This window comes from Antechinus flavipes, chromosome 4, assembly GCF_016432865.1.
Source record: "Antechinus flavipes isolate AdamAnt ecotype Samford, QLD, Australia chromosome 4, AdamAnt_v2, whole genome shotgun sequence".
Lineage (NCBI taxonomy): Eukaryota > Metazoa > Chordata > Mammalia > Dasyuromorphia > Dasyuridae > Antechinus > Antechinus flavipes.
The window spans coordinates 388,840,222-388,864,945 of NC_067401.1; the positions used below are offsets into that span (position 1 = coordinate 388,840,222).

Consider the following 24,724-nt stretch of genomic DNA (forward strand, 5'->3'; position numbering starts at 1 on the left):
AACATGTCTACTGGACATCCAGTTTGACCAGTCTAATATGTATCACCTCGCATTCAAGGCATGAGGGACAAGGATAAAGTCTTTTGTTTGTGGCAGCCAGGAAGTCAATGCCACTGGATTGCAGGATATTGTAGAAAACAAAAGAATATTGTCTAAAAGGTAGGTGAAGATTTAAGATTGGAGATCAAAAGAGACTGAGGCAGGATAAGATATTTGAGAATCATAAGCACAGAGAGGGTAATTAAATCCACGGGAGTTGATGAAGATCACCAAATGAAGCTGCATAGAGAAAAGAGAAGAGAGCCCAAAACAAAGACCTTCATGACACTTAGAGATAATGGAGTTATAGCTTAGACATGCTGAGTATGAAACATCTATGGATCATCAAATTCACAGTGTCCAACAGTTAGTTGGTGATGAAGGTCAGAATATCTCAGGAATAGTATTCATATGACAGAAGTTTATATCACCAAAGAGATAATACAAATGAAGAGAAAAAGGTCCAGGACATAGTCCGAGGAACACTCATGGATCCAGCATATGAGCCTGGGAAGGAACAGTAAAGACAGGTAGAACAATCCAAAGAAAGCAGTGTCATGAAAATTTAGAGAGTATCCAGAAGAGGAGGATAAAAGAGCATGTCAAAAGTTGTTGAGAAATCAAAGAGGATAAGGAATGGGGAGGAAAATCCATTATTATTTGGTAATTAGAAGATCACTGGTAACTTTGGAAAGGACAGCTTCAATTGAAAGCTAAGGTCTCAAGCCAGTCTTAAATTCAACATCAAGAAAAACAATAGTAGTAGGTGCCAAATAAGAATGGCTTTCTCAAAGAGTTAAGCTGAGAAGCAGAGCAGAGATGGGGGGAGACACAGGACAGGAGGTAGCAGAGATGGTACACTATTTTGTTTCTACATGGATATGTGTGGGCAACAGAGAAGACTATTCCAAGGCTAACCTCTTTTACTCTGTAGGCTCCATCTCATCTCTGTTACCCAAAAGATGAATGAAATATAAAGGACATGCTCCAATTTCACTAACAGTGCATTTTTATAGTTTCCCCACGCATTTTAATCAATAGGTACTAACAAGTAAGGAATTTATCTGTATAATTTTCTATCTTTCTGGCTAACCACCCCAATACGCAGATATCAATGATAGATGAAAAGCAAAGAAGCAGAAGAATCATGAACATAAAAATCTAACCATTTCCATGATTTGTTCTATTATAAAGTACATGGGTCTTTAAAATGTCCTAACCCAAATAACCTGGAAAACATTTATTTTTAGAACAGTTCATATATGGTAACCTGGACTTAACCTCCACTATATCATAAAGTAGCTGTTGATCTGTGCCAGGATTTGGTAACCAACATAGCTTTACTATATTTTTACCAAACTCATTTTGTATTTTGGCATTGTCCCGTAATTTTTTTAAGTGAAAATTTTTATCTCATTTTTTTCCAATCACATATAAAAAATTGTAAACATTCCTTTTTTAAAATTTTGAATTCCAAATTCTTTTTATCTTTCCCTCTCCTACTCTTCTCTCCTTGAGAAAAGCAAGCAATTTGATATAAATTATGCAGGAATTAAATAACATTATATTAAAAATTGAAATTTTAAATTGCCATCAGCAAAAGTTATAGTTAAGGTTTTTTAAAAAAATGACAGAATATCACATATTCCTTACTTGTAGAGTGTGAGTGTGTGTGTGTGTGTGTGTGTATGACAGTGACATGAACCTCATAAGCTGGCAAAGATATTCTTTGAATGATCTATTACCAATTCAGAATCCATTTTAACTTTTCAGGATCAAAATCTTTATCTTCTTTTAGGCTCAACTCAGGAACTATTTTGATCTCCAAATTTTCCTAATCCTTCCAATTGTTACTAACTTACCCTCCTGAGTTACTAGCAAAGACCTCTCAGAAAGAACCAGACAGATAGGAGAACCAGGAGAGCTTAATATAAAAGTTAAGAGAGGAAAATATTCAGGAATAATGGAAGGAAGGATCAATAATTTCAAAATTTCTCCACAAAGAAGAATACAAATTCAGAAAGACTGCTAAATTGAGACGTTAAGAAACCTAAAAAGTAACATTAAAGCTTAAGTTTGAGGAAGAAAGCTGAGAACTGAGAGGTGAGGAAGTAAAGGCAATAAATGCAAACTAATCTTTTCCTAAGAATTTGGCCAAGAAAAGAAGAAAAGATATTTTCTTGATGTTCTTGAAGAGATACAACAGGCACCTGGGAAGACTCTAAAAATTAAATGGAATAAACAAAGAGGGAAAATTCCCATAGGGAATAGGAAAAGCTGGCATCAGCCTAGACAAGAACCATTTCTTCCTCAGAGACAAAGGAGACAATATGTGATAAAGTAAAGAGGTTTTGAGATATTGAACAGGAATGAAGTAGCTCCCCAATAGACAGCTTCTATTTTCTATATAAAATAGGAAGTCAGTTCCTCTGTAAAAAGGGAGAAGAAAGGAACTGGTATAGGGGATACAGGGAAAGGTGGTTTGGAACAGCCAATGCAGGGCAGAGAGAGCATCACAGAGAATAACAGAAAATCAATCTGGAAAAAATAAAAGGGCTGATGAACAGAATACACAAGTTTGTATTGGCTTCATCAAGTACAAAAGTAAATGTCTCTAGTAGCTTTTAGTAAAATACAGATAGGGAGTAACTCAAGAGTAATGTTTGGCAAGTTAAAAAAGAAGTAAAAAGATTTAACAAGAGTAAGGGAATGGAAGTGAAGAATGATGAACAGTTATATTCAGAAAGGAAATTTCAGAGCTTAACATGTAATCAGTCCATTATGAATAAAGATGAGATTGTTGTAAGCAGCCTAGAGCAAGGCTTTAGTGAAGATATAGGTGATGTAAAATGGGAAAATTGATCAAACAGAAAACTAGATTGTTTAGAGGGATTATTCACATGCCATATAGCTATCCACTATGGAAGCCATCCTTCTTGTTGTTGCTCCTATCCATAAAACCGAACATCCAGAGAGATTATGTTCTAGAAAATTCAATATATTCAATCTTTTAGAACTTTCAAAGCTGTCCTGAATGGATAGGGATTAAAAACAAACACATCATCCTTATGTGGAAACCATTAGTTACAGCAAATGGAGAAGTTCTGAATGCTGTGAATAAGTTTACTTACTTTGATAGTATACTTTCCAAGGATATCTGCACTGATAATGAGATTGACACACTGCCAGAGCTCAGTGTTTGAGAGACTCCAAAAGAAAATGTGGGAGACAAAGAGATCATAACGGAGGGAAAAGGGACCCACATGTGCAAAAATGTTTGTGGCGGCCCTTTTAGTAGTGGCTAGAAACTGAATGGATGCCCATTAATTGGAGAATGATTGAATAAATTATGGTACATAAATGCTAATGGAATATTATCTATAAAAAACAACAAGAAGATTTCAGAGAAATCTGGAGACACCTACATGAACTGATGCTAAGTGAAATGAGCAGAACCAGGAGATCATTATACATGGCAATAAGAAGACTATACAATCATCAATTCTGATGGATGTGGCTCTTTTCAACAATGAGATGATTCAAAACAGTTCCAATTGTTCAGTAATGAAGAGAGTCTACACTCAGAGAAAGGATTATGGGAAATGAGTGTGAACCACAACATAGCATTTTTACTCTTTCTATTATTGTTTGTTTGCATTTTTGTTTTCCTTCTCAAGATTTCTTTCTTTCTTTCTAGATCCGATTTTTCTTGTGCAGCAAGATAACTGTATAAATATGTATACATATATTGGATTTTACATATTTTTAACATAAAAAATATCTGCCATCTAGGGGAGGGGGTGGGAGGAAGGAGGGGAAAATTTGGAACAGAAAGGGTCAATGTTGAAAAACGTTTTGTAAATAAAAAGCTATAATAAAAAATATAATAAAAATAAAGTCTACAGAACCATTGTGCTGAACGATATATATACACAACTCTACTGGGCTGGCCACATTGTTTGAATGCCAAATGCACATTTACCAAACAAACTATTTTATGGAAAATTTAGACAGCAAGTGCTCACATGGTGATCAGAAAAAGAGATACAAAGATACTTTCAAAATTTCTCTTAAGAACTCTAGCAATAATTGTAAGACATGGGCTATACTGGCACAGATCTGATCATCATGGTGTGTCCACATCAGAGAAAGTATTGTACTCTATAGGCAAAACAGAACTGAAGTAGCTCAAAAGAAATTTAGAAAACCCAACTCAAATGTTTACAGGGACTATTTGTGTCCAACCTATGGTAGAACATTGTGAACTCACATTGGTCTGATCAACCACAGTCAGAAAAACTGTAACTCAGTCCTTACATGGTGATGTCATTTTGACCCTCTTCAAGAATGAAAAACAACTACCAACCAATCAACTTAGACCTCTCTAAGACTAAATATTTCTCTTATACCTTTGACACACAACATGGTGTTAAAGAGTACATGATTTGAAGAAACCAGGACTTAAGTTCACATCAAGTGTACCCAGGTTGAGGAAATCCAGAGATGTGGATACCAGAATACACAAGTCACCTCATAGAGTGATGAATATACTACAAGTGCTCAAAATTTGCTAGTTGGAATTACCCTGATAGAATAAGAGACAAAGTTGCACTTGGATATATTTTTCTACATAAAAACACACTATGCTGGGCAGTCCTGTGCCAGCATCTCTCTTGTCTCACAATCAATTCCAGAATTTTTATATAACAAAGAGGACTATTCACAAAAGTTTATAAAATTCATAAAAGACATAACTAGTACATAATTTACTTAAGTTTTGGTCACCAAATCCCAGAATAAGCAATTCTTTTTTTTTTCTCTAAAATGGATGAAAAACAAATCATAAAGCAGGACATATTTTCCCACATAGTAATGCGAGGATTTTGACCTGGTTACTTTATTTAAATAAATCAGATATAATCAATAATTACAAAGAATGATTTGACTTCGTAAAACAAAACAATGTCTTACAGGCTTTTACACTCTTGTCTCCTACCTATGTATAAAAATCATTCTAGATCTGTTGGAAGATGTAATGTTCTTGTTTGATTTTCTGGAGGTCTTAGAGCAGCTTTCATTTCAGTTCAGTAATCATCACAACTATAGCCAGGTGTTCAAGTCCAAATCCTTTATTATCTCCTTCAAAGTCTTGTTTTCTTGTCTGGGGGCCCAGCTACTAGCTTTCTTGAGAGCCTTTCAGGAGTCTTGGTTTCAGTGGAGAGGCAAAGGAGAAGAGTCTGCCACCACAGTGGCATGAGATGGAGTGAATAAATCTTTTCTGAGTTCCTGGGCTTGTACTTCAGCCTCCAGTTCTCTGGCTCTGACTCTGGCTGAGGCTCCCAGCTTCTATGCTCTCTTATAATTACATCATAATGGGTGTGAATCTTGTAGAACTATATTAAATACTAAGTACATGTACTGAACTAGAGAACTATTAAGCACCATGCTAAACTAGATAATCATTGTCTTTATCAATTCCACTGACTTAACACCTTGTAAGAATCCTTGTTTCAGAGTTCTGGCCCATAACAGGAAGATATAACAGAAATAATTATGTAAAATGCCTCTTTGAATAAATATCAAGCAAGAAATAAAACAAGAAGATGTAAGCTTGTCAAAAGTATTCACAACTATGAAAAAGTTGATCTTGCTGTTGTTGCTGTTCAGTTGTATCCAAGTCTTTATGACCCATGCAGGGTTTCTGTAGCAAAGATATTGTAGTATGCTTTGCTTTTTCCTTCTCTAGCTTATTTTACAGATGAGGAACTGAGGCAAACAGATCAAGTGACTTGCCCACACAGCTACCAAGTGTTTGAGGCTGGATTTGAACTCAAGAAGTTAAGTCTTCCTCATTCTAAGCCCAATGTTCTATCATTGTCTAGGTGATCCTGCAAAAAAGTACTAAAGGACAACAAATTCCTTATGGATGGTGAGATTCTCTAGATGTCTTTTTTTGAAGATGGCATTATATGGATTGCATCAAGCCCCAAAACAGTGCAGAACCTTTGGGAAGAGAGCTGAAGTTGCTCTAAAGGAATCTGTCCATCCATACAGCAAGAATTAAATGAATGAAAGATATATATGTTTAGATTAAAATCTGTATATACATGCATATGCTAAAAACTTATCCATAATTATTATGTATATTCTAAGACAGACTATAGATAGAACTGAAAAGGAAGAAGAGAAAGGACTATAAATGGACTATAAATACTACAAAATGTACAGAAAGGTACTATGTACACTGATTTTACAATAGTGAGAATCCCAGGCAGCATAATATAACAGAGTTACTAGATTGGAGAGAAAGGATCTGGGTTCAAATTTGAGCTCTGACAATTGTGTGACATTGAGCAAAGCACCTTACCTATTTGGGCTAGTTTCCATGGTATAAAATAAAAGAGTTGAACTAGATAACCACTAAGGTCCCTGACAGCTCAAAATATGTAATCCAACAATAACCATTAATATACATATTATGTAAAATACCACCCTACCAGTAATCAACCCTTCTACTTCTCCCAAAAAGGTATTCATGTCACTATTGTATATATTTATTCAAATAATGTTTCTATTCTGTTTATGCTTTAAAGTTTCCCTTTAGAACAAAACCGGAAAAATCTCAAAATTAATCACTTTCTAGAATTTAAAAAACTATATCTATAACTGGTCTTCTTTTACTACAGCAATGCAAGCAGCAGAGACTTTGTTTTTTATTTTCTTCAATTTTATTTTTAATAACAAATTGCAAGCCAGTATAAGATTACTAGAAGCTCATATGATAAGTGTCTTAAAAAAAAAAAAACACAACTCATTTAATGTTATCACACATATTCTTAATAAACAAAAACATGCTTCAATATCTTGGTAGGAGGCAATATAAAATCTTTCAAATATGAATTATTCTATACAATACTTCAAAACACATAGAGAGATCGATAATCCCTTTGTGCATTCTCCCTCAACTTGTGCATGTCCTCCCCAAAAAGATCTATGCAATGTGCTAATGACTTTCCTTCTAGATTTCTGGACATAGCAAGTATACAAAAGAAGAAAATAGTGTTTTTCACTGGTTATCCTTGCTCTTACCATTTGATGATATCTTTTACATCACTTCAATCATACAATTCTTCATTGGTGGCTTCTCAGGTCCACTGCCTCTCTGTTATTCTTTGGCTAACTGCTTTAATTCTTTGGAGACTGTGGTACTACATGCTTCACATATGTACTATTAGGTTAAGAATATTATTGTCATAAAAGCTCTTTTTTCTGAGGAAAGCTTGGGACCATTAAAACATACCACAATTATAAAAGAATAATTCTTAAACATGAAGTATGATTAAGTAACAAGATTTAATCTACAGATCAAGCAAGAAAACTTTATAGATTTTACTTAATCACTGTTCTACCATCAAAACTGATACCAACTATGTAATTTTCTGTAAATGTAAAGTCAATTAAAAATACAATGTACCAGCAATAGCTCTAGCTGCAGTGAATGTTTGCTGTGCAGTAAACTCTAACTCCAAAGTAGATGTGCTGAATCCAATTTATTTATTTCAAAATATTTTTCCCTTAGGAAATATAGTTACCAGAAACAAAGGAATAGGATTTAACAGTCTTAGATTCATGTCCTAACCCTATCAGTAAATGGGCAAATCACTTATCTTCAACTACCCTAAGGACAAATAAATCAGTATCTGTCTCTGCAATTTATAATCTAAGAGAACTAACCAGACTACTTTCATTAGCATTTCTTATTCTACAGGTACATTCTCTGCTATATCTCTGTGTCCCCCACATATATATATTTGGATGTATATGCGAGGTTTGGTTAAAGATCCCTTCTAGATCTAAAATTCTTTGACTCTATGATAATAATATCAAGTTTTACTAATCTAACAATATATTATCAAGTGTAGCACACAATCTTCCCCCAAATAAAAAAGCAATCATAAAATCTTATAGAAACAGTTCTCCCTACCACAATTATTTATATGAGAATCTGTATTTTTGTTATTGTTCAATCATTTTTCAATAACATCTGACTCTTTGTGACTCCAATTTGGGGTTTTCTTGGCAAAGATATTGGAGTGATTTGCTTATTTCCTTTTCCAGCTCATTTTACAGATAAGGAAAAGGAGGCAAACAGCTTGAAGTGACTTGTCAAATATTTTCTGGAATAACAAATCTGTAAGAAAAAAAAATACTAGAGAATATACTTTAAAAATCTTAAAGATCTCTAAAAAGTTATGATGGAACGTATATTCTTCAAAGTAGTTTCTTAAAACATAGTAGGATCATTTAAAAAGATTTAGTCTGAAGTGTGAAAATCAAATTTTGACAAACCATTTTAGTATCTTTGTCAAGAAAATCCCAAATGGGATCATGAAGAGCTAGATACAACTGAAAAAAGATATTGCAAGCAGAGATTGTTTCATTCTTTATACTTGTATCCTCAGTGCAAGTACAGTATTGTTTGGGGCACATAACATAGTGCTTAATAAACATCGATTGATTGATTACCATGGTAGTCCAGAAGAGACAATATCTACCTGAAATAGGATTGTGACTATATGGGTAGAGAGAAAGAAAAGGGCATAAGAGGTATCATTGCAGAAGTGCCAAGATTTGGCAGCTCATTGACTCATTAAATAAGGGGGAAGAGGAAAGAGGAAAGGAGGTCATTCAAGACTCCAAGTATATGAACAGGGATAACTAGACAAACAGTAGTTGCCACAGTTCTTAAAATGACACCTAAAATATGACATTACTATAGATATATCACATATAGCTATAACATGCCAAATAATGAAAGGCTTTGAAGAGTGTCTCTACTAATAGATGGTTTATGGTCTTTTTCAAAAAAGAGATTTTTTTAAATTGATCTTTTATTTTTATATATCCTAGGATTTCCTTCTGTATCTCCCACATTTTCCTAGCAGAAGGAAAGAAGGGAAGGAAGGAAGGAAGAAGGAAAGGAAAACTGATCAATGCACTGAAAAACAAAATAATATTATAAGTAATGTTCTACCATCCATGGACTTTCCACCCCCACCTCAAACACTTGTGCAAAGGAATAGAGGGGGAGGTATATTTTCTTGTATTTCTTTAGTGAGGCACAAAGTTTGTTCTCTGAAACTTTACAACATTCATTTTTTTATTGTTTTGTAATCAGTCAACAAATATATATTAAGCTCCTACTACATTACATGGACTATGCTCATGCTGAAATACAGAAAAACAAAAGAGTACTTGTTTTCTCAAGGTGTTTACAGTCTAACTGGGGGAGACAAGATGCAAACAATTATACATAAAGATAGCATAAATTGGAGATAATCTACAGAAAGATGATATTCGGGGGAACAGGAAAGAATTCTTATAGAAGGCAGGATTTCAGCTGAGACTGAAGAAAACAAGGAAAGACAAGCTTCCGAGATAGGGAAGGAAAGAATTCCATGCACAGAAGACAGCCAGTGAAAATGTCCAGAATTGTATTGTCAGTTTCAAGGAAGAGCAAAAAAACCAGGGTCTCTGAATTACACAGCATATGAGAGAGAGTAAAGTATAAGAAAAGCCTGGAAACATAGGAAAGACCAGGTTAGGAAGAACTTTCAATGCCAAATGAAAGATTTCTTATTTGATCATGGAGGTGATAAAAATCCCCTAGAATTTACCGAACAGAATAACTTCATGGTTAGATCTGCGCTTTTTTTTTTTGGCCTCTGCTTACTTCACTTTGGCTTAGTTTTTCTGATTCTTCCCATGCTTGTTTGTTGTTTCTTACATCAAGATAATATTCCATTAAATTCAGATAGTACAATTTTTTTTTTAGCCATTCTCCAACTGACAAACACACTTGACAGCAGAATTTTTTTTTCCTTAGCAAGAGAAGATCATAGTCAGGACTATTTTACAGACACAGAGAATGGACTGGGGGAATAGGGAAACTGGAAAACCAGTTTGGAAGCTCTCAATGATCTACTGGTAGGGTGAATGGAACAAGATCCTAAGGACAAAATGGGCCAACAAAAAGGTGTGACTAAAAACAATTACAAAATGAATGAGAAAAAAGGTAATACTGATTTTTTTTAAATGAAATTTGAAATAGATGTTTCTTCTGCATATTCTCTCCCACCTTCATTTTCCTACATTTTTTTAATATAGAGAAAAACCAGTTTTGCAAATAAAGATTTCTTCATTAATATCAATAAGTTAATACATTATCTTACTTGGAGGAACATTTTCTCTTATCCAAAAGAAACTTAGAAACTTTTAACATCTTCCAATCAGCATAGGGAAGAAAGGTATCTGGGAGGAGAGAGGAGTTTTGGATAGGGGGAAGGAAAAGAAGACCTTTTCAGGAAGTTTATTCTAAAAGAGAATTACATTACTGAATTATCAATAAGCTATCCCAGAATGCTAAATATATGGATTATGGTTCTCAATTTTATTTTTTTTTAATAACATAAAAAAAGACATTTTCAGAATGAATTTTTAAAAAAATTTTAAATTAAAGCAGAATGAAATTAGCATAGGTTTCCTTCCAAAGAATTTCATATGCTTAAGAAAAAAGATAAGTAAAATAAAAATTAATTATGACCAAAAACCTATGATACTAAGTCAATTTGATAGCCATAAAGAGAACTAATAAGATATTAGATTATCATTAATGAGGACACTCTTCTCACAATCTTCCCCCACAACCTGTCTATGCCTTTTCAATCTATATGTTTTTTAATCCATGTCTTTAGCCAAATTTTCCCCAAAAAAGGCCCAGGAGATTTTATTCTTGTACCAATGAGGCATCTATACTATCTATTCCATTCTCTCCCTCATCCTTAATATATGCCTACCCTGCATACATTTTTAATGATAATTTTTACATAACTTATCTCATATATAAATCTTCATCGGTAATGTGCTACCATTTACACTTACTTACATCATGGTACACTTAACCTTAAATTTACCTTCAACTTTTACTCTTCGTAATTATAGTGTTTTCTAGAAGTACTATCTTTGGAGAATTTTGCATAATAATGAAACATTTTCTTAGTACCAGACTAATTCAGTTTGGTCCAAGTACAGACTAATTCTAATACCAAGTTTTCTTTGAAAACAATGTTAAAAGTAAGATCCTAGTAAATATAAAAGGAATTTTTGTGGTTCAAGTAATATCTCTGTATTAATTGCTATGATAGTATCCAAAGTATGGTGTTCTTTTCTCTTCTTTAAAATAATAAGAATGGTTCTTTCTGGGAGCGAGCAAGTTTCTCAGGGAAGTTTTCTGGAGGCAGTCTTCATATCAGTTAAGAGTAATAATCACCCAAAACGCAGCCAGGTGATAAAAGTTCAGATCTTTTATTTCAGATCTTTTACTGTCTCCAATATAGCCCGGTTAGCTTAGAGGCCTATCTCTCTGCTTGGTTCCAAGAGCTCCCTCCGAATGTCTCCAAATCTAAAGGTTTGTCCTTCAGTCCTCCAGTCAGCCAAGTAGAAAATGGAATGGATCTCTCTTGCCTCGGAGAGAGGGCTTCTAGGTCTCAATCTCCAATATAGCCCGGTTAGTTTTCTCAGAGGCCTATCTCTCTCCTTGGTTCCAAGAGCTCTTGCAGCTTTGTACTTTGCTTCTGCCTCTGCTTTCTTCATCCTCCAGACCCAGCACCAAGTAGAATCTCCCTTGCCTCTGATAGAGGGCTTCTGGCTCTCAATCTCCCAGAGTGCTCCTCTCTGACCCCAGTCAATGTTCCGAAGTAAAACTCACTCAGAGAGGCTTTCTGGCTGAACTCACTTGATGCTCCCCTCTCAATCTAAATTCAGCTCCACTCACCATGTAATCCAGCTGAATTCTTTTGACTGGGTTCACTGAAGCTCTATTTATGCTCCTTTGAGAGAAAGGGACTGTGGGATGCGAGAGAGAGGGATTATGGGTTTTCTCCCATAGTGTTCTCTGGCCCTAAGAGCTTCAAGGGAGGTGTGAATTCACAAAGTTATACAGTTAATTTTGTAAATCTCCCATACTTGTGAACTCCAATGAGTAAAGGTGTAAACACAAGCATTGTATCAATTAGTTTTATTTAGTATCTTGTTTCAGGTTCTGGCCGAAAACATCATCTTATAAGATCATATCAATAATCTATCAACTCTAATGAGTTAGCAGTTTATAAAGATTCCAACACAAAGTACTAATAAAAGCTAAGAAGTTTTATCTTTCCCTCAATCCTTGAACAGGTTTTTCTGCCTAGAACAACTAAAAACTAGTTTTAGCAAGGCTGGACTTCATGCAATTGCCAAATCTTTTCTCCTTAGAGAACTGAGGAGATTGGGACAGTAAATGGTTAACTTTGAGAATTAAGTGGGCCACACATCTTGGAACTAACAGTTTCTATTCAACTATGGGATCTAGCCTAAATTCTGTCCTATGAGAAAACTTTCAAGTGTGGAAATTGGGAGAAAACCTTATTGCACTGTTTTAACCTAGCTCTTGTGGGGATGGGAAATTGGATCACCTCTTTCTATTGCTTAGAGACCCTTAAGCAAGGATCCAGGTTATGCTGAAACCCAGTCAGCCAATGATTGAAGCATGAAGTTTTCTTACAAACACACCTCAAGCAATCCTGTGTGGTTTTCTTGTCAACTGGTCTGGTCTAATCAATTATTCTGATCAGTTCCTTTGATTGTTTACAGATTCTTGGGAAAAATAGTATACCTCTTTTCCTGAATTCAGGGAAGTCTACCTTTTTACTCTCCCCTTCCAACTTAGAAAATTTCTAATTTTTCATCCAAATAGAAATCAACCTAATATTGTATTGTTTATTTTAATTTCTTATAATTTAGCTTCCAACTTTATCATTCCACCACACATGCTCTCTCCACAGTTACCAACAATTTCTCAACTGACAAATCCAATGGCCTTTTTTCAATTCTCATTATTCTTGACTACTCTGAAGATTCAAACTATTGATCACCCTCTTTTTGATAACTTCCTCTCTCTAGGTTTATGGAACACCCTTCTGAAGGTTCTCCTCCTACCCATCAGACCTTTCTTTATCTCTTTTGCTGGATCCTCTTCCAGACCACCTCTCTGGTCTGTAGAGGCCCTTAAGAGTTTTTCTCCCGGTTCCTCTCCTTTTCTTCTCCTCTCCTCCATACTAGTTTCACCTGTGGATCTCATTAGTTCTCTTGTCTGATTCTAATCTATTTCTTCCAATTTCACACCTCTAACTGCCTATTAGACATCTGGAACTGGATGTTCAACAAACACTTTAACCTCACACATACTCTGAACTCATGATCTTTCCTCTCAAGCCTTCCCTAGCACTCTACAGTAATCGTGAAGTTAGCTCTCTTAACTTCCCAATTACTGTAGAGTACAACACCATTCTTTTAGTTCCCTGACCTGATCCTATCACCTCTGCCCTCCTTAGTCAACAAACTCCAGTGATTTATTACTGCCTCCAGGATCAAATGCAAAATGCTCTATTTGACACACAAAGCCTTTTATAACTTAGCCCCTTCTATCTTTCCAGCCTTCTTACCCCGCTTTCTCCTCAACATGTTGCCTCTCTTCAACCCAGGGACACTGACCTTCTGGCTGATCTACACACAAGATACGGCATCTCATCTCTGAGCATTCTTTCAGGCTGTCTCCCATGACCGGAATGCTCTCAATTCCTTTGCTCTGACTACTGATCTCCCTGGCTTCCCTTAGGTCCCAACTAAAATCTTACATTTTACAGGAACTCTTCCTTAAACCCTCTTAATTCTAATGCTTTCTCTCAGTAATCATTTTCTATTTATCTTGTACATAGCTTGCTTTGCATACATTTATTTATATGTTGTCTCTCCCAATAGACTCTAAGCTCCTTGAGAGCAGACCTTCTTTTGTCTCTTTCTCTATTGTCAGTGCTTCACATAGTGACTGGAACATAGTGAGCTCTTAGTCATCTAGACTTTCTGCAAAGAGACAGATAATTCTTTTAGTCTTTTAAAATTATAAAGCATTCTAAGGATGTTTAAAGAAGGGAAAGACATTGTTAAAGAAGGGAAAAACACTGGTCAAGCCAATGAAAATTTTGGGGGTTTTTTTTGATTTGTTTGTTTTTTGCTGAGGCAAATGGGGTTGAGTAACTTTGTCCAGGGTCACACAGCCAGGAAGTGTTAAGTGCCTGAAGGCAGATTTGAATTCAGGTCCTCCTGACTTCAGAACTGGTGCTCTATTCATTACACCAACTAACTGCCCCACACCAACTAGATGTCTCCAATGAAAACTTTAAAAAGCAGAGGGCTGTATTAGAATTCAAAAAAAATCTTACTAGTCATGTGATCCAACCTTTAGCCAATGCTTAAATTCCTACTACTAGGATTATAGCATCACATATATAAATCTAGAAAAATCCCAACAAATCAATTAGTCCAACAACCGCTCATTTTATAGGTGATGAACCTAAATCTAGGAGAGAGTGAAGTGCCCTGCCAGAGGTAGGATATTACCCCAAGCTTCCTGACTGCCCATTCCACTTTTTCTCCAATATTAGCATTCATATATTTCATTATCAATATTATTCAATACAAAGTGAATCTCTCTGAGAGATTCCTCAATGGGAAGGTAAAATAGTACGAAAAGGTAATGATTATTCATAAGTTTATTTATTTATAAGTCATCAAACCTAGCAAAGGAATGCATGGTTGTTTTCCTTTATGTTAAGTCTAAACTTTCCCAGTTTTCCTTAATTCCATTCTGGTTCTATGACTCCTTTAAAATCACTTAATTATTTTTTAAGTCCAAGCACTTCTTGGAATATTCAATCCTTCTCACTATTTGATATTTTTAAAGAGACTAGATCTGCTATTTCATTCATGTAGGAAACTCTTGGTAAGATACCTTTGCATCCATAAGTAGTACTATATGTAATTAGTAATAAGTAGTACTATAAATAATTTAAATGATTTTTATGAATTATTTGTATTCTCCTTTAATTTGTTCTGATCAAAGAGTATTACTACTTTTTTAAAATTCCATATTTACAGACATTTCCAAATATTAATAATATCTCACTGCTCTATCATTGAAATTATTCTTCACTTTCCAGTCTATGAAAAGTCTGTCAGTCAATATTCAGGATCACAAAATATGCATTAGAAATAGGTTGTGAGCCCACTTCTTATATTCTGGGGGGAGGGGGTATGTCTGTTCTTTTTCCCTATCTAATTTATATATATATGTATTTGTATTTATAATCAAGACTACAGGTAATTAATTGAATTAATTCTAATATATTTAGACTGGACAAGCAACTTCCAAATTCTTGTTATCTATACTTCTTTTGTTGCTTTTTACAAAGTGTTTACTTGTATTTTCCTTTAGGCTTGGTTTAATAAAAGAATATCATTTTTTTAAAAATCCTTTATGTAGATATGTCTACATATAAAATAATATTTGACCATTCTATGAAACCATTTTGTCTTATTTCTTAATTACTCCCAAAATTTTCTTTTTAATTTTAATGAAATAGTATAGGATTCCAATATCTTTGGGGGAAAAAAATCTTTGGTAATTCCTTTATCTTTTCCTGGGTAATAATTTACAACATAGAATACCATCATTATAACATAACAATTAAAAATATATTATATTACATATAAATACATGTACACAAAATGTATAAAAACTGATACTAAATTTATTATTTAGATAAGTAACTAATACTGTAAGAGTCTCACATCTTTCTTTCCTGACAAACTTATGTACATATTCTCATGTAACTATAAAGACTTCCTCCCAATCCTCTTGTATCTAAGAAAAAAGGCTAGAAAAAGACTTTTAAATTGATATGGTTTTACTCAGTTTTAAGCTATAACTGTTTATAGTTTAGTAATTGGGAACAAACTTCCCAAAAGATGTTATCAATATTGTATCTTCACTTACAAGGAGGATATGGAATGATTACAAAAATGAGACACTGAAAGTTTTATCATTTTGGGACACTGAAAGTTTTCAGGTCCTACCTTTTCCCTTTTAGACAAAAACGATCAATGTCCAATTTGATAAAAAAAAAAATTGATCATTAGATTTGTATTATATGTTGAAAATAATACATGTTAAATAAATGTAAAATAATCACACCATTTAAAACACTCACCATTTGTATAGGTTTTTTGTGTAGATCTCGCTCTGTTACCAATTTCTCTTGGTCGGTAACATAGAGGCCCTTTTGTGCTAAAGCCTGGATTACAGCATCATGGCCCAAAAGTGGTTTTGCAGCATCACTCTTGAGAATAAGACTCCCAGCACGACAATAAAGTTCTGCTGATAGTAGCAAATTCACAACAGGTGGCTTGATGTGCTCTTGGTCATATTGATCTGTGTAAAATGGCTCTCGAAGTTCCTCTGGCACATTTTCTAAAGAAAACAAAGAACTTTCCTTAATAGATTTTAATGACATAATACAAAATTGTAAGCATGCTAGTACAATTAATTATAAATTATAAACAAAGTACAAAGAATCCCCTCTAAAAGACAAGAGGAGCTACTGCCAATAATTCCCAAAGTTGATTCCCTCAAAGCACCATTTTGGTTTTTTTCTTCAACCAATGCTAACACCTTGACTGGAACCTGATTTGGGTCAGAGTTCAGCAAAACAAGAAAAGCTTTCTCAGAATATTTCTTATACAGCATTCCCTTAAATATATGATTATCACTATAATTTATTAATAGTAGATTTGTATACTACATTATATAGTATTCATACAATAATAAAATCAAACTATAAAAGATGTTCTTTCTATGTGAAATTTGAAAAACTCAAGAATGAAAAATATACAAAATACTCACTATGAAGCAAATATGTTGAGTTCAACTCAATAAAAACATTTAGTATCTACTGTGTTGGAAGTAGTAGGTAGCACAGTAAACAGAGAACTGGGCCTGGAGGTAGGAGGACATGAGTTCACAAGTAGTCTCTGATACTTAACTAGGCTATCTGACCTTGGACAAGTCACTTAACCCTGTTTGCCTCAGTTCCACATCTACAAAATGAGCTGGTAAAGGAAATGGCAAATCACTCTAACCTTTGCTAAGAAAACCCTCCAAAGGAATCGCAAAGAACAGGAAACAACTCAATCTATTGTGTCAACAGAACTGTCCAAGGTGTTGGGAAGTGATACAAAGTTTAAACACATAAGACAAAGAAGTTATAGTTAGAGACTTAGATGAATATAATACAAAATAATACATACAAATTCAGTGTCAGAGAGCAACAAATAAGTGCTATATGAGGTCTGAGGACACTGACATATAATTAAGGTCAGTTTAATGGAAATGTGATTTGGGCTATAAAAAGAATGGTTAGGAAGTTATTAACAAAGGGAAAAGGTAGCACCTGAAAACTTTCAGTGTTTCTAAAATGGTATGATCTAGGTCAAAACTTTACTGATGCGCTTTTAATCAGAGCTCTGCAAATTACCAATTTGGATTTGTCTGAGGAACTACAATGGCTTGTCCATGGTTTCAAGATGACTACTGCTGTATTCATTTAATGTCAGGCAACTGGGAAGTTCTGCAGGTACAAAGTGAAAGAACTGTAGCATCCCTTTGGTCTGAGATTCCTACCCTAATTATTTCACTGCAGGCTTCATTCTCAATTATTAAAAGCTAAGAGTGAGATTGTTACTCAGCTCCTGGGGCAGAGGTACATACTTGCTTTCACTTCTGAGGTTTTTCCTCTTTCAATACACAGCACAAGATGTGTTTAGTATTTCTGCATTTCTACATTTGTCTGTGATTTTTAAAAAAATATCCTAATATATGGCCAGTTTTTGTGAAGATGCTGTGCACAGCTGGGAATATTTATTTTTTCTATTACCATTTAGAAATCTTCAGATGACTATCATATCTAATTTTCCTAAAATTCTATTCAACTCCATAATTTCTTTCTTATCTAATTTTATGGAAGATTTATCTAAGTTTGAGGAGAGTAAATTGAAATCTGCTACTATTATAATAGATGTCTAATGATTCACAAGACCGGTACAAAGTCAAGTAAGTAAAACAAGGAAAACGATGCACACACAATGAGATTAACAATGCAAAAGGAAACAAGAAAAAAAGAAGCTAAGTATCATGAATCTAATATAACCAAACAGCCCCAAAGAAGAGATATAAAAATGCAGTCTTCTATACAAGGAAAGGGTATAGATGACAGCATGGTTTAACTTAACACATCAGTTTTTAAATTGTTAAAGCACTCTGAGAAACAGCACAACCTAGCTTAATGGTTCACAAACTCTGTGGGCATTTGTAAAGATGGTACAGGGAATAGACAGTGGCTTAAGTCATGTGTTAAAAAAATTTTTCTCTTTGATGACAAGCATGTAAATGTTTGGAAAATTATATTTTTATATTTTGTTTTCTATATTTTATATAGAACATTTTTATATAATCTACATGTGAAATACTATTAGGATCAGGCTTATAATGATTTTGGTGTTCATGTAAAGTGATTACAACAAACGCTGACCATGTCTGATTAAGCTCAGTGTACATGCAGTTTCTCAATTCATCATCAAATTGTTTCCAAAGTACCATAAATGACATGTTTGAGTACAAATTAATTTGCAAAAAGAGATGCTCAGTTGCCTAACTACAGCAACCTGATTTTTCTGTTAGCCAATAAAAGTATACTATCTGGTGTGTAACCATGTGATCAAACTTGTGAATATGCATGTTGTCACTATTTGCTGTTAGAATAAAAGGCTGGCCTCAAGCAATTTTTGGTTCAAATCTACTTTGCTTAGTTATCAATATAGATAATTCTTTTTTTTTTTAAACTTTTTATTGACAGAACCCATGCCAGGGTAATTTTTTACAGCATTATCCCTTGCACTCACTAGATAACTCTTTAAAACACTAACCTGCACTAGCAGAGAAGTTTTCTAATCTGGGAGTTCCCAAAACTCAAAAAAAAAAAAAAATGTCTAGTTTAGTTTTTAATCTTATATTATTCTCTATAATACTCATAGAATCATAAAAAGGCAAAATCAAGTAACTTAGAATTATTCTCATTGGGACTGAGTAGAACTGGTTATGGAAGATTTAAAAAGGAATGTTCCATTTTCTGATTAAATAGAATAAAAGTTTACTTATTTTGATTCAATGTATTTGTACTTGGTAATTCAGATTTTCAATTATTTATTGAAGAAAAAGTTAATAATGTAATACAGAATGGGATTCTTCTTATTGGCTTACAATATGCATACATGTATTTTAAACTATTCAATTTTTATTTCAGACTGTATTCTTTCTTTTTTACTGTCAGATCTTAACTTTTTAATAAAGATGATGACAACAGCCAGTATTTTACACAGTACTTTTAAGATTTACAATGTACCTTATAAATACTTTTCCTCACAACCACTCTGGAAAGTACATAATATTATTATTCTCATTGTTAAAACTGAGGGGGGGAAAAAAAGAGGTTAAGTAACTTGCAAGTAAATATCTACAGTTGAATTTGAACTCAAATCTTGAATCTAGATACAGTGCCCTTACACTGAGCCACCTACCTGCCTTATAGATGAGGAAATTGAAACCCAAGAAAGGAAGTGATTTATAAAAGAATAATTAAACAATAAAGAATTTCAACGTAAAAACCTATTACACAGTGGGCTCTAAGATGCTTGAGACCAAAAACCAAGAAAAGGAGAATGAATGCAAAATATCAAGGCAAAATTTCAAAGAAAAATTTCAATTGGATACAACTATAATTCCTGGAAAATATGAAGTAAGAAAAAGAAATATTTTAAAATGTGTTTCATAAATGAATCAGGCCATCAATAAACTTTTATAACTGCTTAATATGAGATATGCTAAGTTCCAGGAATATAAAAGAGGCACAAGACAGTCCCTGCCCTCCTGGAAAAAGGTAATAATTAAAAAAAAAAAAAAAAAAAAAAAACCACTAGAATTAAGAGGGGATAGGAAAGGTTTCCTATAGAAGTTGAATTTTAGTTGTAACTCAAAGGAAATCAGTAAAATCAGAAGTCAGAGAAGAGGAAGGTGAGCATTTCAGGCATGTAATAAAATGAAGAGTGTTAGAGAAAAACATTTAGAAAAGATATGAAAGCTATGCTATGAATGACTTTGCTATTCTCAACAATACAGTGATCTAAGACTGGTCTGAAGGACTTATGGAAGAAAATACTATCCATACCCAGAGAAAGAACTAATTGTGTCTGAAGACAGATTGAAGCATACTTTTAAAAAAAAAAAAAAAAAAAACTTTTTCCTGAGGGTTTTTTTTTTTTTTTTTGGGGGGGGGAGGATAGAATCTCTTTCCTTTCAACACTTTTATGGAAATGTTTAGCATAAACATCACATGTGCTTTTCTTGATGGAGGGGAAGGGGGAGGAGTTTGGAGAGGGAGGAAGGGAGAGAATCTAGAACTCAAAGTTTTAAAAACAAATATTTTAAAATTTTGTTTTAAGTATTAACTGGGAAAAACAAAATACTAAAAGAAAAAAATAAACAAATGAAAGCCAAGGAAGAAAGAACTGGAAAGGAAAAGTAACAGCTTGCAAAAGAAGTACAAAAATTTCCTCAAGCAACGAATTCCCTAAAAGCTAAAATAGACCAAAAGTACTAATTCAGTGAAATTTTAAGAAATATTTTTTAAAAGACTGAAAAAAATAGAAGAAAACATAATGCAGATAAATAGCAAAGAATGACCAAAAAAAGGGGGACTAGATTAACATAGTTTAAGAACTTAAAGAGAAACTGCCCAGATCTCTCAGAGTTGGGCAAAGGTCAATCAAATGGGCTCTACAAGTCACCTACTAAAAAATGCTCCAAAATGAAAATTTCCCAAAATACCACAATCAAAACACTGCAAACAGGCAGAAAAAATCCAAGTGCTAAGAAGCCACAGTCCCAATCACAGAAGATTCAACAGCCATTACAATAAAAAGTAGAGTTTGGAATTTAAATTCAAAATGGGAAAGCATATAAGCTTATAGCAGGAACAACAGTAGCAGCAGCAACTTGCATTTATGTAATGTTAAAATTTGTGAAATGCTTTAAAATCTCATTTTATCATTATTTTTTCAGATGAGAACTCTGAGGCAAAGAAGATTTAAGTGATTTGACAGAATAACCCAGATACTAAGTATCTAAAGTTGTATTTGAATTCAAGCCCTTGGGGATTGCAATTTCAGTGTATGATTCACTACACCATACACTTTCAATTAGAAATAACTTATAGCAAATCAAAGAATATTATACAAGAGAAAAATGTTTTTTGATCAAAAGAGAAGACTTTCAAATTTTTCTGGTGAAAGACCAATGCTCCATAGAAACTCTGAAGTGCAAACACAGAAGAGAAATATAAAAAAGTAAAGAAGTGAAAATCATAAGATACTTAACAAAAGAATAAACTAATTGCATTCTAATATGGAGAGATACAAACATCCCTTAAGAATCTCAACATTAACCCTAAGACAAAAGTAATCAAAAAAAAATTTTTTTAATCGAAAAAAAGTAATTCTATATGACTTGATGATCTTATTAGAATGGAAAGGGAAAAAAGGATAGTAGGGATGAGGTTGGGAAGATAGACAAAGGAGAGAAAGAATAGAGAAAACTATCCCATGTCTTTGGGGTATGCAATTAGAAGCTTGTGCAAACAAGAAGGAAGAAATAGAAGTGCCCATGAACCTCACTCTTATCAGAACTAGCTAAATGACAGAATACACACAGCATAGAGAGCTGAAAACAAATATATTTCACTCAATCATGAAACAGGAGGAAAAAAAGAGAAGTAATAAGGAAGGTACATCAAAGGGAAAGGTTAGCTCTAAGCAAAATATATTCTAGAAACAGACAATTATGTATACCGATTCTTTAAAATGGGGAAAAAAAAAACAAAAATGAGAGATACCAATCAATTATATGACTAAACAAGTTATAGCATATAAATGTGAAAGAATTATTATTGTATATAGAAAAGGAATGGTTTCAGAGATACCCAAGACTCGAATCAATGCAGCAAAGGGAAGAACCAAGAAAAGTACTTATAAAATAACAATAATCTTATAAATAGCTCTAACTTCAAAACTCTGCATGGTACAATGACCAAAGTTTTTAAAAGACTCTTGATGCTGTTCCACCTCCAGACAGATGATAAACTTAAGATTATGGAATTGGAGGGAGTATGGCATGAAGGGAGGATGGACAATGCAAAAATTTGTTTTGCTTATCTGTAACAAAATCCTATTTTACTCACTTTCTCAATGGAGAGGGGGCAAAGGTAAGGAAAGAGGGAAAGGTGGACATTTGTTGAGGGGGAAAAAAAATTAAGACAAAAAGATTTGAGCCAGCTTTAGTGGGAACTTCCTCAAGCAATAAAATATAGAACTAAGGATCACTTCCTGACTCCTGCCAAAGCAAACAACTTCACAGATGATTTCAAAATCTAATCATTGAAAGACTAATGATCAAGATAGATGCTATTTAGGTCCTGGAGCACAAGAAAAACTAGTCTAGTATATCTCTTGCAATTCTAGGAGTGGTGTTTCACTAACCTACTTCTCAGAGAATAAGTTTCTACTACTTACACCATAGACACAAATGAGAAAAGTAATTTCCATTGGCTCTTATTTAATTTTAAAAATAAACAAAAAATCCTTTGATATTGTCCTGTTTAGTTTGTCAGTTTTTTTTTTTTCCAGAACATCTGCTGGAGCCTTCATTTTCTCTCTCTCTTTAAAGTATAGCAGCTAACAATTTCTTGATTTGCCTTAATGATAATTTCAAACTTTACAAAGAAATCCCAAGGGTGCAGTGTAAATTCTAGACTACAGAACCAGACAACAGGGGTTCAAAAACTTTCTCTACGTACCAACTACTTTTGGAAAAATGATTCTATTTCCAAAGGCCAAGTGATGTATTTTTAAGGAAATATTTTATTTATTTTCTGGTCTAAAAAAACCAAATCTTACAAAGTAAGTTCTGATATTAAATTTGTCACTCTGTCTTGAGCAGCGCAAAAAAAAAAAAAAAAAAATTTTTTTTGACTCGTCAAAGAAAGCACAATATAACAGAAAGAACACTGGACTGGAAAGTCAAGAAATATGACTTCACTTCTTCCACTAACTATTAGTGGGAATAATTCAATTTATGTTTCTGTGCTCAGATTCCTCATACCTAAAGGGATTAGACTAAATCAGAAGTTCTTAATTTGTTTTAATATTTTTATATCTGTACTTCAACATAATTGATTTCCTTTGTAATCCTTGTATTTTACGCACTTAAAAACATTCCCCAAGAGGACGACCTGACTGTACATATTAACACATTTTTTAAGTTACCAAAAAACTGAGATCCAGATCTAGAGCTGGAAGCAACTTAAGAAGCCATTTCACCCAACCCCATTTTACAAATCAATCAATCAGTTGAAGGAAGTTAAGTGATTTGCTCCAAGTAACACAGATTGTATTAGGGTAACTTTTGAATCCAGATCCTCAGACTCTATAGTCTAGACCAGGGGTGGGGAATATTGGGCCTAACGGCCAAACTATATAAAATCCTCAAAATCATATTTGCTAAGGCAACTACAGACAATTATGAGCTAAAAAGGTACAAGAACCTCCAATTGCTTGAGTTCTCTCTAAGTTGATAATTTTGCATGGCTCACAAATGATGTTAGAAATATCCAAATGGTCCTTGGCAGAAAAAAGGTTCCCCACCCCTCCAACCCCATCTAGATTCTACACTATATCCTTGGGATTCTTCTAACTTCTTCAGGTTGAAATGATTATCAAACCAAGTAAGAAAGAAAGGGCTCCAGGAGATGTCTACAAATCTATACTCTGACAAACATTAAATTATATTTTCTTATGTTTCTGTGATAGGCTTGTTAATTATTCCCAAATTCATTAATTTTCTTTCTGTTCAGGTATTCTGTATATAATCTTGATGATAATGCTGCTTCTGTTTCAATCTCCACTCATCTCCATCAAAACACCCTTTCTACAATGATTCTTAGATTTCTTCACAGGAACATATCACATGAGCATAACTTCTTAATATACAATGCTAGTCTCCTTTTCCTATTCTATTGCTTTTAAGTAAAGTAAACTCTCCTATAGCCAACAATTATTTTGCTTCTCCTTTCCCTGTCAAAAGGAAAAAAATTCTAGGAAAGAAAAAAAAATCACAACCAAAGTGTTGATAACCAAAGATAAGAAAGGAAAAATATCTAGGGGGTAGCTAGTTGGTATTGTGGATAGAGCACCAGCTCTATCCTGTCAGAAGGACCTGAGTTCAAATCTGGCCTCAGACACTTAATACTTCCTGGCTGTGTGACTCTGGGCAAGTCATCAGTTAACCCCAATTCCCTCAGCGACAAAAAAATCTAGCTTTCTTAGATAAGATTAAATCAATATACAGAAAGAACTGGAATATCTAAAGTTAAACCATTGTTGGTGACCTTTGAAAGAAAAACAGGAGAGGTACCATACAATTAGATGAGAGCTAATGTCCAAATTTTCAAAAAAGGAAGAATAAAATCTGCAAACTATAAGTTGATGATTTTGACTACTCCAAAATTCTGGAAAATATGACTAAAGGGTTAGCGAATATATAGGAAAAAGATATAATGATTCAAAGAGTCAATGGGGTTCCATCAAG

At 33.8% G+C, this 24,724-nt stretch overlaps 1 protein-coding gene across 6 annotated transcripts in view; it reads right to left on the reverse strand.

Annotated features, from left to right (window-relative positions):
- Window positions 1-24,724, reverse strand: part of CAMSAP2 (calmodulin regulated spectrin associated protein family member 2) — a 142,290-nt gene that overhangs the window by 94,398 nt on the left and 23,168 nt on the right. For all 6 annotated transcript variants that reach the window (XM_051998680.1, XM_051998682.1, XM_051998681.1 and 3 more), the window contains exon 2: window positions 16,185-16,444. In XM_051998680.1, coding sequence (XP_051854640.1) covers window positions 16,185-16,444 — 260 coding nt within the window. The remainder of the gene's footprint in view (window positions 1-16,184; window positions 16,445-24,724) is intronic.